This window comes from Loxodonta africana, chromosome 1 (assembly GCF_030014295.1).
Source record: "Loxodonta africana isolate mLoxAfr1 chromosome 1, mLoxAfr1.hap2, whole genome shotgun sequence".
Classification (NCBI taxonomy): Eukaryota; Metazoa; Chordata; class Mammalia; order Proboscidea; family Elephantidae; genus Loxodonta; species Loxodonta africana.
In genome coordinates, this window is record NC_087342.1 from 11,967,237 (window position 1) to 11,986,529 (window position 19,293).

Here is a 19,293-nt window from a genome sequence, read left to right on the forward strand (position 1 = left end):
CATGTTTACATGAGTCTCCTAAAGGCTGTGTTCTGCAAATACCGCATGTGCCGTCACTTCAGAAATCCTTAATGAAGCCAGTGGCTGGCCTTGTATAGACAGAAGAGCCAATTAATATGCTCATGGTCCCCGAAAGGGAGATTAGCAGTGCTCAGTCTTTGTTGAAAAAGTACATGTCATTAAAATGTTAAGTCAAAAATCCAGAGAAATTTCAACATACGTGAGCTTTATGGTAAGGGTTGTTGTCTTTGATTCCTGGCAAATATCTGCGCCTTCCCAAAACGGTCTGAACAAACCCATCTCTTCTACAATTCTTCACTGTCTCTTTCATGAAATGATTAATCCCTGCAAAGAAAATACAGAAACACTTCATTATAACCGAAGCCCATCCTTAATCGCATTCACTGGCTTCGGTGTAGTGAGATTTACCAAAACTCCACCATGATTACTTAATACTAACATCATATCACCAATAATTATGCATACAAAATTTCATTTTTTGTAGACTCATAAAATTAGAAACAAAAAGGCCTTTAGAAATGACATAATATAACCCTATCTTTTTTTTTTAAACTAACAAAAAAAAAGGAGTAAAAAAACGAAACAAAATTTCCAGAACAGAACAGGTACTAAACCCTAGTTGTTTTTACACCAGGATCTTAAGACTATTCCAAACTACTTTTCAGAGGGGTTTTGTTTTGTTTCTTTCATTTCCCTTTGATGTATTATTTTTTGATCTTTTCATTTCCAGGCTTAAAACATTGCAATGGCTACTTGTTGTCATCTATGTTATGATCCAAATAGGATCTTACTGAAACTAACATATGAGTCATAACACATTTCATTAGGAACATATTCAACTCACTTCTTAAAATTCAAAAAGACAATGTATAGTGTATTATTCAAACACATTCATATTCCCTAGACCAGCATTCATCCTTTGCAACCTAGGTCCGTTACTATGTCTTATGGATCTCCACGATGAATTCTCTGCTCCAGGTTTGCCAGTCTCTCCACTGCTCATCCCTGTCTCTCAGCTAGAGAGGTTCTTCTCTCCTGGAACATTCTTCCTCTACACTCTTTAAAACAATCAGGTGGGGAGTCGGTGCTGATCTATCTTTACTCATGCGTGCAATCTCTGCTTTCCCACAGCTCTGCTCATCCTGTGCAATGAGCACTGTGTCTTCCAACTGGGACCCTCATTTGGGATTGGCTGTTTGTTGCATGGCTGGCCCAGGAGTGACACTTGGGGAGACGGTCAGTAAAGGGAGGGGAGAACACCTACTAGGTGAAGCTCCTGGTGCTATCTGACCACTAGCACAAGCATTTCAGAGAGCAATCCGGATTTCATCTTTTTTCCCTTCAGGGATTACTGTGATATTGTTGGGTGAAGAACAACCAAAAAGGTGAGATTTAAGGGACTGCACCTCTACAAAGTTTCTTACCTGACTCCTGTAGGAGACCCTCAAATATTCAGAGATTGCAAGCACTACTTAAAAAAATTAATTCTGACATGTAATTTACATATAATAAAAGGCATCTATTTCTGGTGAAGAGTGTGATGCACTTTAATAAATGGAGACACCTCTTCCGCTACAAGAGAGGAAACATGGTCCTCGCTTGCCAAAGTTCCCTTGTGCCCCTTTAGAGTCAGCTCCCCTTTATCAGCCTCAGAAACTCCCTGGTCTGCTTTATGATACTATATATTAGTTTTCATGCTTTTGAATTTCATAAAAATTCAACTACACCATATGTATTTATTTGCCTCTTCTTTTCTAAAAATAAATATTTTCAAGAATCAACAATATTGTAGTGAGTATCCGTATTTAATTCCTTTCCTTGATTAGTACTACAGGGAGTCCCCGACTCACAACATATTCAAGGTATGACGAACCGCACTTAACGACCGTCCTTTTTTTCACATCTTATAGTTAGTAATTTTACAGTGAAAAGATTAGCTGAAGTTTTTTCTAAACTAAATCAGGGGCTTTGGTTGCTTGAACACATGGACCCAAATGCTGATTCGTCTGCTAAAGTCGATAGGCAGGTCAGGGAAGCAGTGCGATGTTACTGTGAAATATATGAAGAAAAGAAGAAGAGGACCATACAGAGAACTGTCACTAATTTTCTGACTAGAAACGCCATCTTCATTCCCAGGGATAATTCAGATGATCTAGAACTTTCCACAGCTGGAGTTATCACTGCAACTGACAAAATGCCAACATTGCCCAACTCTTCATCATCAGAGTAAATTTTTATGACTTGTGTATATTTTCATGTATGAATGTATGTATTAAGATACATCCGTAAGTTTTATTTGTCCCAAAGACAAATAAAGATTGAGTTCATAAAGATACTGATAATAAAAGGTAATAATAATGAAAACTAAGAAAAAATTAGGGATTCGACATATGTTAGAAATGACTTGGGAGAGAGTCGTCAGAACGGAACCCCATCATAAGTTGGGGTCTACCTGTATTCCATTGCAGACATATACCAAAATTTGTTTACCTTTCTTCGCTGATGGACATTTGGACTGTTCCCAGTACTTGGCTGTTACAGATAAAGCTGCTGTAACATTCATGAATAAGTCTTTCTTTGGACATACGTTCTCATTTTTCTTGGGTGAATGTCTGATAGCAGAATTGCAAGGTCATACGGTTAAGTGTGTGTTTATACAAAAGAGCCATGCTATTTTCCAAAGTGGTTGTATTATTTTAGAATTCCACCAGTAATGTAAAAGAGCTAGCAATCTTTATAATTTTAGCCATTCAGGTGTGTCTGTAGTGGCATCTCTTTGGGGTTTTAATTTGCTTTTCCTCGATGACTAATGATGAAAAACTTTAACATGACCATCCATAAATCTCCTTTTGTGAATCGTCCATCCAAATCTTTTAACTTTATTTTATTGAATTGTTTGCCTTCTTAGTACATCTACTCCTCACTTACAGACTATCTCATTATCTGACATTTCCCATTTACGACAATAGTAAAAAATCTATTATTTTGTGCATTAATCCACACATCTGACAGTAACTAATACCGAGGTGCAAGGTGAGAGTAACGCTGGCTGTGATGGTCCAGGTTATGTGTCATGTTGGCTAGACCATGATTCTGTGGTTTGGCGGTTATGTAATGATGTAATTTGGCATTTATGTAATTATGTAGTCATCCTCCATTTTGGGATCCGATGTGGACATCCCCCATTTTTGCACAATGCTGATTTTTGCATAATGGCCTGGTCTTTGGAACCTAACTGTGCCGATAAGTGAGGAGCAGGTGGATTGAGCTGTAAAAGTTCTTTACATATTCTGGATGTAAGTATTTTGTTATGTAATAGGCACTGGAAATATTTTCTCCCAGTCTGTGGCTTGTCTTTACATTTTCTTAATGGTATGTCTTCTATCAATGTCTTTCTTTTATGATTAATTCAGTGTTCTATGTCCTAAGAAGTCTTCAATTTCACAAAGCTTCTCTTGTTTGATTCTGGAACATTTATAATGTTAACTATCACTTTTAAGCCTATGCCCCATACCAAGTTCATTTTTGCATAGGGTGTATTAGTGTCCTAGGGCTCCCATAACAGATTACTACAACCTAAGTCTCAAAGAGTCTCTGGATGGCACGCATGGTTAATGCTCTCGACTGCTAACCAAAAGGCTGGCAGTTCAAACTAAGCCACAGGTGCCTCAGACGACAGGCCTGGCAATCTGCTTCCAAAAGGTCGCAGTCTTGAAAATCCTACAGAGCACAGTTCTACTTTGACACATATGGGGTCACCATGGGTCAAGTCTACTCGACAGAAACTGGTTATGTTGATTAAACAACAGAAATTTATCGTCTCACAGTTCTAAAGGCCCAAAGTCTGAATTTAGTGTGTCAGCACGGCCATTCTCTCTCCAAAGGCTCTACGGGAAGGTTCTTTCTTGTCCCCCAGTTTCTGGTAGCCCCAGGCATTCCTTGTTTGAATGCGGCATAATTCCAATCTCTGCCTTTGTCTTCACACGGCCTTCTCCTCTCTATGTCTGTCTGTCTCTACTCCTCTTTTTTATGAGGAGCCCAGTCATATTGGATTAAGGGCCCACCCTACTTTAGTATGATCTTGTGTTAACTAATTATATCTTCAAAAAATACTATACAAATAAGGTCACATTCACAAGTACTAGATACCCCATTGCCAACGAGTCGATTCTGACTCATAGAGACCCTAAAGGACAGAGTAGAACTGCCCCATAGAGTTTCCAAGGAGCACCTGGCAGATTTGAGCTGCCGGCCTTTTGGTTAGCAGCCGGGGCGCTTAACCACTACGCCACCAGGGCTTCCCAGGTACTAGACAGAGGTTAGGATTTGAACATATGTTTTTAGGACACATAATTCAATCATAACATACGGTTTGAGATAAGAGTTAAGGTTTATTTTATTTCTCCATAGCGACATCAAGTTGTTGAAAACACCATCTTTTGCCCACTGAATTGCTGTGGCAACTTCATTCAAAATCAATTCACCATAAACATGTAGGTCTATTTCTGGACCCTCTGTTGTGTTACATTGTTCTTGATATCTGCTCTTCCACCTATCCTGACCACTGCAGTTTTATAATAAGTCTTGAAATCATGGAATATAAATCCTTAACATTATACTTCTTCCCCCAAAATTATTTTGGCTATTCCAGGACCTTTGAATCTCCATATAAATTTTAGAATCAACTTGTCATATTCTATGCAAAAGTCTTGGGGAATTTTGATTGTAAATGCATTGAATCTAAAGAACAAGTTAGGGAGAATTGTCATCATAACAATATTGCGTCTTCCAGTAAATGAACATGGTATACCCCACATTTAAGTACTCTCCAATCTTTCTCAGGATCGCTTTAGAGATTTTAATATACAAGCCCTACACATATTCTGTTTAATTTATCCCATATATTCCGTGTTTTTATTATGTTATTATAAATAAAAAAAAATTTTTTTTTATAAATAGTATTTATTATTTCATTCATTAATTTTTTGTTGCTAGTATATAGAATAGAAATGCAAATGATTTTTACAGACTGCCCTTATGTAGTGGGATCTTGCAAAATTTACTTATTTGTTCTAGCAATCGCTTTTGCAGAATCTGTATGATTTCCTATGTATAAGATCATATCATGTGGGAATAAAGACAGACTTCTTCCTTCCAAATGTACATTCTTTTTTTTTTTCTTGCAGTATTGCATTGGTTACTCCAGTACCAGGGGGGCTGGGGAGAGGACCAACTATAAAGGGGCATGAAAGAACTTTTTGGGGTGATGGAAAAGTTCTATATCTAGATTGTGGTGTAGATTTTATGACTATACACATTTGTCAAAACTCACAGAACTGTACACCTAAAAAGGTTAAATTTTATTGTATGTAAATTACATCTCAATAAACTGCCAAAAGAAGTCATAGTTTAAGACAACAATACTTAAACTGCTCTATAACAGCAATTGTTCTCTCAGAGTTCCTAGTACAGAGATCAATGGTTAATTTTTTCAAACTAAAGCCAGCTAAGCTCAAAGCACACGACAACTCTGGATTTTACCAGGAAACTCACATTGACGTGGTGGCATATGCATCAACTACATTTTGCTATTCCATCTCCATCCCTACTTTTATGGAAAAAGCACATCTCAGTAAATAATCACAATGAATAAGATTAGTGTGATTTGTCTTTAACAAAGCCTGATGAAATTTTTTGATTAATAGAAATTTTAATAGAAAATTCTATAACAAAATTTTTTTAGAAAATTAATATGGAAATAAAGTTGAAAAGAACGGCATCTAGAAGATAACTAGCACTCAAGGCTTTTTTTTACCTGTGTATCTGGATTTGAAGGAGTCAATATAACAAGCAGCATCATTTTCTTTAATGCCCATCTGCTCTCCTAGGGATTTTGCTCCCATTCCATAAATGATTCCATAGCAAATCTGTGAAAAGGAGTCATCACACTCAGTAAGTAAACTAAAGGTCATAACTACATAAAATGTGGATATTAAAGAGTTCATCAGAATTGAAATTTTTGGTAAACTGTTTATTTCATAGTGAGTCATATCTGCCTTTTTGGTGGGTGAGATCCATGAGGTTGATATCCAATGAATACCTTTTCTGCCTTTTATCACTAATTCCGGGGGGGCGGGGCAGGGAATGAATAATATGAATGTGTATGTATGTTTTAAGAAAATAATCCTAGCGATTGCAAAGGGAAGATTTATTTATGACTGTCATTTATCCATCAGTCTTCAGAGCTCTTCAGAGTAGCTTTCTGCTCCTCAAAGTGTCTCATTAACTTTAAAAAGTGCCTAGAAGTCAGGGCAGGGAAGCGTTACAAACATTCCTGTACTCTCACATGTGGGAGGTTTGGGGTCAGGGAGTTAGATACAGTCACAAGAGAGCAGATTTTTTCCTGAAGAACCCAAGGCAGCCCCAGGACTTGGGAATCCAGTTACAATGAAGGGGTAAATAAAAAAATGGAAGGGTTTAATTCAAAAATCTTCTTCCAGAATGGTTAATCCCCTCTACACTCCTTTTCACCCTTCAAGCAGAACTCTCATCAGCCAGTACCTGCTCTCTAGGACAAATGTAGAGCTCTTTCCTTGAAGAGTAAAATATTCCACAGTTGTTTAAAGATAACCAGATAACAGTTGGCTGTCCACCTAATCATGCCAAGGCAAACTCTCCCATGGCATTTGGCAATCCCAGTCCAAATACACAGTGATCCCAAACAGCTTTGTGTCTCATTCTTAAATATTAATGGGCAATCAAGGATCACCAGACATGAAAGAGGGATATTTTAAAATATCTCAAAAGAAAAAAGAGAATATAAGAACCAAAACCAACTGAAAATAATTCTCTAATTAGGAGACTCATTAATGACTCATTCATTTATTCAATAAATATCCATTAAGCATCCAGATGGTCTTAGTTCTAGGTGGTAAGTATATAGCAGTGAAGAAAACAAACAAATTTCCTGCCCTCATAGATTCAAGAAGAAAATGCAGCCCTAAAACAAAAATAGGTTTCTATAAAATAGGAATAACCAGAAAAAAAGGCACAGAATATCACCCCTAGAGGTACAATATCTGATACACACAAAGTTATATCCAAAAAAGAGAGAATAAAGAAATTATCAAAGAAACAATAAAAGAAAAATTCCAAGAGCTGAGGATGAAAATCTTCAAAGATTGAAAGAGCTCACTTCGTATCTGGCCAAACTAAAAGAAAATCTACATCATGGCAATCACAATGAAATTTCAAAACACTTAAGGATAAAGAAATTATCTTAAAAGCTTCCATAGAAAAAGAACAGGACTACCTACAAAGAAAAAATAATCACACAGGCATAAGCCCTCTCATGAGCAATCTTGGATGGTAGTTAATGTTGTAACAATGCTCCCCTCCAAGGTTTTCAGGGAAAAAAATTTCTAAATATGAAAGTAGATAGACTAAATTAGACTATAGTTCAAAAATATTTGCACTTCCCTTGCCCCCGGCCCACAACCATGAGAGGAGTAGACTTTCTTGCCCCTTGACCCTGAACTCATTCCTGTCACTTGCTTTAGGTCAACAGGGTATTAGCAGACATCTTCTAAGTGGTGGAATAAAAACACACTGTGCAATTAGGCTTACCTCCCTGCACCTGCCCCTTCACTGTAAGGAAAACATTCTCTGGTAGGCCTACCGGTTAAGGGAGGATGAGAGATCTGTGGAGCAAACCTGGATCCGACCTACAGCTTGGAGCCATGCCCAGATGAGCTAGATGAAAAGAGCTGCCCAGATAAGCTAGATGAGAAGAGCTGCCCAGCTGATCTATTTGTATATAAGAAATAAATGATTATCATTTTATCCCACTGAGAGTTTTTTTGGGGTGATTTCCCACAGCATCCTAGAATAGGAACTAATGTGGTCCCATTTCAAAGGTCCAAGGGCAACACAATGTTTCACAGTTGAATTAGCTAACCAAAGGCCTCAAAAAGCTAAAAAGCTATCAGTTATTATAATTCACAGCTCAGGAATATCTATTTTTTCAACAAATATTTAGACAGCACTCTCTATACAAAGTATCATGGCTCAGTGCTGTGGGAAAAGATAAAGACAAAAATATGGAACCTTACCTCAGGACGCTTACAGGCCAGAAAAAGAGATCTTAAAAATATACACAGAAATAACAACCATCACCACAATCCCTACTGCCTTTAAATAAGCACCTACTTGCACCGGGCACTGCGATTAGACATATTACGGTTGTAAACGTATACGGTTTGCTGAGACTAAGTGGACTCAGACCTCAGTCTGTCTGGTTCTTTCTACGCTTCTATGAAGGAAAGTATAATGAGTACCATGACAGAGGGTCAGATGAATGTGGCTGGAAGGATTCAAAGATGGAGAAATCATTCCTCAACGGCAAGTAGTCAGGACAATTTCTAACATTTTTTGAATCATTAAAATTCTTCCTCATGTATAGTAAGCATGTTCACAAAGATCACCTGCTTTGCTTGTTGCCTCAGATCCTCCCCAACAGACTCCGGCTCCGTCATTTTCCATTCTGCTGCAACGCTCCTGAAGACATCTACTCCAGTGTTTAACACGTGAATGAGACGGTGATCCTGAGATAAATGAGCCAAGATCCTCAGTTCAAGTTGACAGTAATCAGCAGCCAATATCACACCACCTGAAGTAGAAACCATTTCAGAAAGGCTGGTACCAAGATATATTCAAGTCCTATATAAGAAATTAGGCAGGACGGCAGAAATTTAGTTCTAAAATAAAACTTTGGGGTCACGTGTTCAAAAGTTAAAACCTTATTCTTAATTATGAAGCAATTCAGTTCTGTAACTTGGATACTTTTTTTTTTTTTTTTGAGCTTTCACGTGAAATATGTGTAAAGCCACCCTTGACATCTGCCCCTCACCCATTGTGGTAGCGCCTTCCCAAGTGTTCCCTCAGCACCTGACTCATACTCTAAAGTGGGCCTTTCATGCCTCTCCCACCTAGCTCTGAGTCTTTTAGGAATGGGAGACTGAATTTCCCTCTGCACTTACAGAAAACCCTGCACAGCTCCTGGTCTATAATAGGCCCTTAATAAATGGTTGTTGATGAATAAATGGATTAATGAATTAATGCAGAAACTGGTTTCGAATGTGTATACATTTTAAGCAGGCCACAGAGAAAAGTGTACTCATCTTTGACAATAACAAAGACAACCAATGAAGAAATCATGTGGTCAACAGATGAAGAGTTATTAAAAGGAGTAGCATAATTTACCTGTGGATTAGAAAAAACTGGGCCCTATGTGTGACAAAAACAAAAATAAAAGTAAGATAAAAAAAAAAGTAGGAAAAATACTTGCAACTGACATCACAAAAGACTCACGCCGTATTGTAAAAAAGCATTGCTACATGAATCGGAATTGACTTGCTTGACATCAACGGGTTTTTTTGGGGGGGGGTACAAATCAAGAACAAAAGAAAACATAAACAAGCAATTCACAGAAACGTAAAAACAAAAGAACATTAAACATACCAAAGAATGCTCAACTTCATTCATAATAAGAGAAATGAAAACTAAATCTACAGCAAGAAACGTTTCCCAACTCACATTGCAAAAATGCAAAAGTTGGACAACACACTGGTGACAAAGCTGCAGAGAAAGAAACATTCTCAAATATTGTTAATGGGAACCTGAAATGGTAAACCCCATTAGATGGCAATTTGGCAAACTCTATCAAAATTAAAAAGGTTTTGAGACCACTATTATAAGAACTCAAGAAAAGCTTTATATACAGAAAAAAAACATTCTTTGATGGCACAAGGGTGGGGAGGGAGGGTAAGGGGAAATCACTAATTAGATAGTATAAAAGTGTACATTTAGAGAAGGGAAAGACAACACACAGTGTAGGGGAAGTCAGCATAACTTGACCAAAGCAAAGGTATACAAGTTTCCTAGACACATCCAAACAACTCGAGGACTGAGTTGCTGGGGCTGGGGACTATTGTCTCAGGGGACATCTAGGTCAATTAGCATAACATAGTTCATAAAGAAAATGTTCTACATCCTACTTTGGTGAGTAGCATCTGGGGTCTTAAAAGCTTGCAAGCAGACATCTAACAATATATCTATTGGTACCATCCCACCCAGAGCAAAGGAGAATGAAGAAAATCAAAGAGACAACAAAAACATTACCCAAAGGACTAACGGACCACATGAACCAGAGCCTCCAAAAGTCTGAGCTCAAAAGAACTAGATGGTGTCTGGTTACTACCACTGACCGCTCTGACAGGGAACACAACACAGAGTCCTGGACAGAGGGGGAGAAAAATGTAGAACAAAATTTAAATTCACCCAAAAAAGACCAGACTTACTGGTCTGACAGAGACTGGAGGAAACCACGAGACTATGGACCCCAGACATTCTGCTAACTCAGCAGTGAAACCACTCCTGAAGCCCACTTTTCAGACAAAGATAATACAGACCTATAAAACAAACCTGGAAACCCTAGCAGTGCAGTGGTTAAGAGCTACAGCTGCTAACCAAAAGGTCAGCAGTTCAAATCCACCAGGCCCTCCTTGGAAACTCTATGGGGCAGTTCTACCCTGTACTATAGGGTCACTATGTGTCGGAATTGACTCAGCCGCAACAGGTTTGGCTTGGTTTTTTTTTTTTTTTCATAAAACAATAACAAGCATGAGGAATGTGCTCTTTTTCAATCAAATACATGAGACTAAATGGGCAACTCCTGCCCAAAGACAAGATGAGAAGGCAGGAAGGACAGGAACTGGATGAATGGACATAAGAAACCCAGGGTCGATAGGGGGATAGCACTGTGTCATTGTGGGGATTGCAACCAAAGTCACAAAACAATATGAGTATAAATCTTTGAATGAGAAATTAACTTGAGCTGTAAACTTTTACCTAAAGCACAACAAAATTTTTTAAAAATTAAAAAGGTTTTTATTCTGTGATTCAGCAAACAAACTCACAGATTACCCAAACACAGATTAAACTATCTTGTGCTCAAATTTCTCTACTGATAGGCGGAAGTCTCCAGGATAAGCACATTAGGTGAAGAAAGCAAGGTGCACAACAGTTCATACAGTATGCTTATTTTTGCATAAGAACAAGAAGAAAAGAATGCATATTCATATTTGCATATATCTGCATAACAAAATAGTGGCAGGATATATACGAAACTCACGTATGTAGCTATCTAGAAGAGTTGAAGGTAATGGGGTAGATTGGGCAGGGAAGAAAGCAAAACTTTTAAATATATATCTTTTGGGTCACCATGAGTCAGAATCGACTTGATGGCAACTGGCATACCCTTTAGATTTCTGAACCTTGTGAATATAATCTATTCAAAACACATAAATACTAATTTAAAATAAAAGACTGCTAAATTGAAATAAAAGACCGTCACTTTTATGGCCCTTCTGTCATACAAAAAAAAGATAAAATTTGTTTCAGATGTTAGACATAGGCAATGCAAGACTGTAATCACTGAGTGAAAGGGGTAAAATGAGTCGATTCATACAATTGCCTCAGGTCTCTGAATGGAGGCACTTTCCAGAATGCACTGTAGGGAAGGAAAGCAGAAACAAAGCACTATGCTCTTTCTGAACTGAGAAAACAGACCAGAGTTTGGGCCTACTGAGATAGCTAGAACATATGAGAATGTGAAAGAAAGGAGCTGTGCATAAAAGGAGCATCGGCAATATGCACAGGGATTCCTTTGGATTTTTAGCCAAATACTAAGCCGTGCACATGCATGTAGAAAGGTTCAGGGCACCCGGCAAAGAACAAACACTCAAGAAATAACTATCACCAAAGAAAGACAGCCACTGCACAGCTGTCAGCTGAACAACTACCTGAACTTGCAGAGTGCTGAGAGACGTTCCAGCTCTGACCAGACGGACCGGACAGATCTTGTTGAACAATTTGAGCAGAAGGGCTACACCTTACAAACCAGGTTAATGTAGCCCTAGAGTAAAGGCTACTCTAAATATCCTAATAAAGCTTGAAAGAAGCCTCAAATGATCAAGCTGATGTGTCAGTAAATTAAAAAACCTCTATACTCCATTAACAAAGACAACAAAATCCAGAGTCAACATAGTAGCAACCATAGTATTCGGCATACAGTAGAAATTATCAGCTAAATGAAGAGCAAGGAAAATGTAACTTTGACAAAGAGAAAATACAATCAATAGAAAAATGATCCAGAAATTACAGAGACGGTGGAATTTAAAACAGCTATAAAAAAATTTTTTTTTCTTTTTATCATAAATACATGCAAGGATTTAAAGAAAACATGAACATAATGATGAAGCAAACAGTAAACTGCAAAAAAGCAATGAAAAATACATGAAAGAACCAAAAGAAAACACTAAACTGAAAATACAAAATAAACTTAATTAGATGATGTGACAGCAACTAGGCACTGTAGATGAAAAGATCAGTGAACATTAAAACAGGCAATGGGAACCATCCACTGAAGCACAGACCAAAAAAAAAAGGAGGGGGAAGGGTGGAATTATATATAACAAAAGGAAAAATCCTCAGTAATCAATAGGACAATACCAAAATGTGTATTTGGAGTAACAGGAAGAGAAGATAGGGGCAAAAAATATTTTTAAAAATAATGGCTGAATATGTTCCAAATCTAATGAAAAACATAAACACATAAATTAAAAAAGCTAAACAGACTCAGGAAATCCATCAAATTAAAAAATCCAAGAAGCTCAGTATGAAAAGTTAAGGAGAATCAATCCCAAATCAAATTGCTAAAAATAAATAACAATGAGAACATGGAAAAAGCATCCAAGGTAAAGACACATTACATTTAGAGAAACAGAAACAAAAATGATGGTATAATTCTCATCAGAAATAATGCACACCAGAAGGTGGGGCCAAGATGGCAGAGTAGTCAGACACTTCTTGTGGTCCCTCTTACAACAAAGACCCAAAAAAACAAGTGAATCAATTGTATATGATAATTAGGAGCCCAGAACATCGAAGGCTAAGTTGAGGTATCGAACTGAGCAGCAGGGGGAGGAAGAGACAGTTCAGAAGCAGCAAAGAGGTACCAGACCTGACCTGGCAGGATCGACTGCCGCCAGCAGTGAGGCAAGCAGTGGCATTCTGGATGCGTTTCCCACATCGGGAGAGACCAAGTGACAGACAGTCTACTCACACCTCCAGAATCAGCAAAAAGCAGCACTCAATTGGCAAAAAATAAGTACATGCATCTAACGTACCACACAGATCAAAAAAACAACCTTTGGGTAAAACCTCTCTCCCACTTATCTGCCCCCTTCCCTCTCTGTACTGGGTCGGAGCTGGCTTCAGAGATTGCCACATCCGCTGGGCCAGAAGTAGGACCCGTCAGGGGTCCTGAATCATTCTCCTAGCCTTGAAGAGGGAACAAATTAACAAACGGGAAAAAACAACCTGCCGGCTCCCCTAAGCCACAAACTCAGGGCAGAAACACCTCCTTTGCCTAGGCACAGGTATAAGGGATCCATGGACTTTGAACATCTTTCACCCCTGCATAGATCTATGTGGGCCCATTTCAACAGCGTAGGCCCCCATTAGCACAGTACAACAGGGTATATACCCGAAGTCTAACTTCAACTGTTTCAGCTATTACGGTGGAGAGGCAGGCCCATTACATTTGATACCACTCTGCCTATTAAGCAGGGTCCTCACCTACCCACATCAGGGGCCTGAGGACTGGTGGCTCCATCCATGCCTACTAGTCACCCGCAAGAGGGGTCCAAAAATAAGTTGTATCTCCCAGTCCGCACAGCCAATAGCACTGAGTGCCCACAGTCCAGCTGCAAAACTCACCCACCTACATGCTCTAGGGAACAGGGACACACTTTCCTCACAGACACTCAGGGGTGGTTGTCAGCCCCCTGCCTTGCTCAGTGTGTGACCCCCTACAGCAGCCAGATACCTGTGCTTACATGAATCACCCCTGTTCGTCTAGGACTGTAGGTGAGAGCCTGCACTACACACTTGGTGACTGACTACCTGGACACCTGAGCTGAATCCATACAAGAAAAGCAAATGGACTCCTGGCCTCACATACCTAGTAACAGCTCTGATCACCTCACTTAGAGCTTCAAAGGCACCAATAATCAAACTAGCTCACTCAAGCGGCATATTTGGGCATAACAACAAAAAAAAAAGAAGCCAGGGCACAGTCAGCAAACATAAAATAAATAAATACAGTAACTTATTGATAGCTCAGACACAACAGTCCATATCAAATCACATAAAGAGGCAGACCATGATGCCTTCAGCAAGCTCCCAAGACAAATAATCAAGAAATCTGCCAAAGAAAGATAATTTCTTAGAATTATCAGAGGTAGAATACAAAATATGATTATACAGAACTCTTTAAGAGATCAGGAAGGAGATCAGGCAAAATGTAGAACAAGTCAAGGAGCACACAGACAAACAGTATACAAAACATTACTATCAATGCACAGACACCAGGAGAGAAACTAGGTAACTTGGAGCTCCTAAAAATCAAACACTTATGCTCATCCAAACTTTTCACCAAAAGATAATCTACACACTGGAAAAAAACTTTTTGGTTATGACAAATCCGATCAACATCTAATCTCTAAAATCAAAGTTCATTATGAAAATATTCTGCATTCCACTTTGGTGAGTGGCATCTGGGATCTTAAAAGCCAGCAAGCAGCCACCTAAGATGCATCAGTTGGTCCCAACCTACCTGGAGCAAAGGAGAATGAAGAACACCAAAGACACAAGGAAAATATGAGCCCAAGAGACAGAAAGGGCCACATAAACCGGAGACTCCATCAGCCTGAGACCAGAAGAACTAGATGGAGCCCGGCTACCACCAATGACTACCCTGACAAGGAACACAACAGAGAGTCCCTGATGGAGCAGGAGAAAAGTGGGCTGCAGAACTCAAATTCTAGTAAAAAGACCAGACTTAATGGTCTGACTGAGGCTAGAGCTGTTAGCCCAAAAGTAAAACCATTCCCGAAGCCAACTCTTCAGACAAAGATTAGACTGGACCATAAGACATAAATGATACTAGTGAGGAGTATACTTCTTAGCTCAAGTAGACACATGAGACTAAGAGGAAAGCTCCCATCCGGAGGCGAGATGAGAAGGCAGAGGGGGACAGGAGCTGGTTGAACGGACACAGGAAATACAGGGTGGACAGAAGGAGTGTGCTGTCACATTATGGGGAGAGCAACTAGTCACATGACAATGTGTGTACAAGTTTTGGTATGAGAAACTGACTTGAATTGTAAACTTTCACTTAAAGCACAATAAAAAAATAAAGAAAGAATGCACACCAAAAGATAACAGAGATACATTTAAAGTGTTGAAAGGACTGCAGATGTAGAAATGCATCTCAAATAAAAATATCCTTCAAAAAACAAGGATGAAATTTTCAGACATGGAAATGCCAAGAGAAATCATCGTCAGTTTAGAACTGCACCACAATAAATGTTAAAGCAATACTTCAAATAGAAAAAAAAAATGATAATAGATGGAAACTTGCTGTTATGGATTGAATTGTATGCCCCCAAAATATGTGGTGAATTCCTGGCCCCTACAGTCACCATGGAACCCTGGTGGCCTAATGGTTAAGTGCTATGACTAGTAACCACAAGGTAGGCAGTTTGAATCCACCAGGCACTCCTTGGAAACTCTATGGGGCAGTTCTACTCTGTCCTATACGTCCAAATCCAAATCGACTCAATGGCAATGGGTTTTTATAGTCGCCATGGAAACCCTAGTGACCATAGTGGTTAAGAGCTACAGCTGCTAAGCAAAAGGTCAGCAGCTCAAATCCACCAGGCGTTCCTTGGAAACCATATGGGGCAGTTCTACTCTGTCCTGTAGGGTCACTATGAGTTGGAATCAACTTGACAGCAATGGATTTGGTTTGGGTTTTTGGTTTATATAGTCGCCATGCATTGGATGCTGTCTTAGTCATCTAGCGCTGCTATAACAGAAATACCACAAGTGGGTGGCTTTAACAAAGAGGAGTTTATTTTCTCACAGTCCAGTAGGCTACAAGTCTGAATTCAGGGCGCCAGCTCCAGGGGAAGGCTTTCTCTCTCTGTTGGCTCTGGAGGAAGATCCTTGTCATCAGTCTTCCCTTGGTCCCTGGAGCATCTCAGAGCAGGAACCTCAGATCCAAAGGGTGCGCTCTGCTCCCAGCGCTGCTTCCTTGGTCGTATGAGGTCCCCATGTCTCTCTGCTCACATCTGTCTTTTATATCTCAGAAGAGATTGGCTTAAGACACTATCTAATCTTTTAGACCTCATCAGTATAACTGCCACTAATCCATCTTATTACATCTTAGTGAAAGGATTTACAACACATAGGGATATCACATCAGAAGATAAAATGGTAGACAGTCATACAAGGGAATCATGACCCAGCCAAGGTGACAGATATTTGGGGGGGACACAATCCAATCCATGAGAGATGCGTTGAAATTAACAAGAAGGTAAAAGGTTTGGCTTTCTGTTTTGTACCAGTGGCTACAATCCTATTTGGAAACAGGACTTTCTATTGTTATTTCAATGGGGTCATATGACAGTAGTGTGGGTCCTAAACCCAAGTACGTCTGAGTTATAAAAACAGAATAGACACAGACACACATACAAGGGAAGACAGACACTATGTGGGGACTCACGCACAAACAAAGGAACACGAAGGCGCCAGCAGATACCAGAAATTAGGCGAGAGACCCACAGAAATGTCACAAAGGCCTAGAAAATTATTCAGACTTTTTAGCCTTACTAGTGCTATCAGAAAATAAATTTCTGTTCTTTAAAGCTACCCAGTTGTGGTGTTTCTGTTACAGCACCAATAGGTTACTAAGACAACTGGGTCTACCCCAGGGAATGAAGAGTGCCAGAATTGGTAAAAAGGGGACAGATAGAAAAGACATTTTTTCCCCCTTAATAATAGACTGTGTAATAAAAAAAAAAAAAAGACTATATTGCAGAGTTTATAATAGTTATAGAAGTAAAATATATTACAACAACATATTGGAGAAGACTGGGAAAATGAAAATAAACTCCTTACATTATAGATGAAGTGGTTTAAAATTCTTGGAAGGTAGACTGTGATGGGATATACATTGCAAACTAAAAAATCTGAGATATACAGTTAATAAGTCAATAGAGGAAATAAAAAGGAATAATAAAAAGCATTCTTTTAAGGTTTTAGGAAAGATTTTAATAAAAGGACAAAGAACGGAGGGAACCAATAAAATACAAGTAAAATATAGTAGACTTAAATATCAGTAATTACTTCAGACAGAAAAGAACTAAACACTACTTTTAAATAATAGAAATTTTCAGATTGGATCTATATACACTTAATTTAAGTTAAAATTTAAAGCAATATAAACTCTTTTTTTGGTAAGAGTAAGTTGTATTTTAGGTGTTGCCCATGTGATATATTAGTGCTGCATTACCCTGCAGGCACGGGGCACATACTTTGTATCTAGTGCTACCCATAAAAACATCACCACAGTCTAATTACTGGCAACGGACTGATTCAATCTGATTTTATTTTTTTTCTGTACACCAGCCCTGGTGTGCACTAGTTAAGAGCTCGGCTGCTAACCAAAAGGCCAGCAGTTCAAATCCACCAGCCGCTCCTCGGAAACCCTATGGGGCAGTTCTATTCTGTCCCATAGGGTCGCTAAGTTAAGTTGGCAGCAACTTGACAGCAGTGGGTTTTTGGATAATGTAACACAGTTATATCATTAGCGAATACTTTATGCTGACAGCATGAGTCACAGTGACACCTATGTGAATTTTAATTAGTAGTAAAACTAAAATGTCACTATTGTTGTTAGATGCCATTGAGTCCATTCCAACACATAGCGACCCCATGTACAACAAAATGAAACACTGCCCGGTCCAGCACCATCCTCACAAAACTGAAATACTGATTATTTTAATTATAATATAATTAAATTATTTTCCATTAAAAATAAATATGAACTAGTTTTAGAACTTAAAACAAAGGTATACGAATGGCACAGAATCGGGTGTAGATCCAGAAGCCAACCCTACGATTGGAAGAGTGTAGGCAAAAAAAAGAGACTGACAGAAGCAACGTCACAAACTTCACAATAGAAGGCATTTGCAATTTGTGGCACAGCAAACTAAAAAACCTTTTTGCTTCTGCAGAAAAAAAATTTTTTTTTTTAACAGTAATAGGGTAGGCAATATTAGGAGATATTTTCAGTAAGTATATAGTAACTTTGATGAGGCAAAAAACAGCAATGTTGTTTATATTTTCTGACCAATATCACACAGCATATATTTAAAGCTCCAAGAAAGAGGAAAAAAAGTATTTGTGACCTAGCTAGACAGATATAAGAACTTATTTAGACATTGGAACTTTTCATAATACAAATCAATAATGATTTACACATTTTCAAACAAAATCAATATGCCGCAGAATTCAGTTTTAATCAACAGTATTACGTAAACTAGCTGCAAAAACAAGAAAAATTTAAAGGCTGCTTTAATATTGATACATTCAGAATTGCTTTGCAGTTTAAGTAACAGTACTTTGAATTCAATGTAATAATTCGAAATAACGACCTGATGTAAGAGTGAGCTTACTTAGCTTGGGTAGAGGTAGTCTTGAAATAGATATGCTTTTGCTTGAAAATCAAATCACTACTTCTAAAAAAAGGTGAACCAGTTTCCTCAATGTGGATGTGAACAATAAAAGAAAATGATTTTGGGGTACTCAATTCAGTTAATGGAAAATTTTAATGTTTGAAACAACTTGGGCATGTGAATCTACTTTTATGACTGTAAATTTTATGAAATTTAAATACAGATCAAGTATTTCCAATGAAAATTTAGTGCCTAAACTGAGATGTGCTGTAAAATAGACACCAGATTTAGAAGGCAAAGTATTAAAAAATGTAAAATATCTCATTAACCATTTTTATATTGATTACATGTTTAAGCGATAATATTTTAGAGATCAGGTTAAGTAAAAAAAAAAAGTATTACAATAAATTTAAACTTTTTCTCCTATTTTAATGTGTGTGGAAGACAGAATTGACTTAGCGCTGGACTGGGAAAACTCTTACTTCCATCTCTAAGAACATCTGGATATCTACCTTTTGACTCTTGGCCAAAATAAGGACAGTCGGGTTCAGGATAATTATTTTAAGATCTGAAACCCCCTGCTGATTCCCAGGTTCAGTTTCTTTACTAATGGTCTGCAACTGGTCTG

The 19,293-nt window shown here is 38.3% G+C and overlaps 1 protein-coding gene across 10 annotated transcripts in view; it reads right to left on the minus strand.

The window, feature by feature from the left end:
* POLQ (DNA polymerase theta) overlaps positions 1–19,293 on the minus strand; it is a 115,633-nt gene that overhangs the window by 16,907 nt on the left and 79,433 nt on the right. For 7 of the 10 annotated variants that reach the window (XM_064287082.1, XM_064286733.1, XM_064286774.1 and 4 more), the window contains 3 exons: positions 8,505–8,689; positions 5,837–5,948; positions 221–345 (listed from right to left, as the gene is read on the minus strand). In XM_064287082.1, coding sequence (XP_064143152.1) covers positions 221–345; positions 5,837–5,948; positions 8,505–8,689 — 422 coding nt within the window. Of the gene's footprint in view, positions 1–220; positions 346–5,836; positions 5,949–8,504; positions 8,690–19,293 lie in introns of those variants that run through there. The other 3 variants (XR_010322260.1, XR_010322290.1, XR_010322286.1) reach the window with 3 other exon arrangements.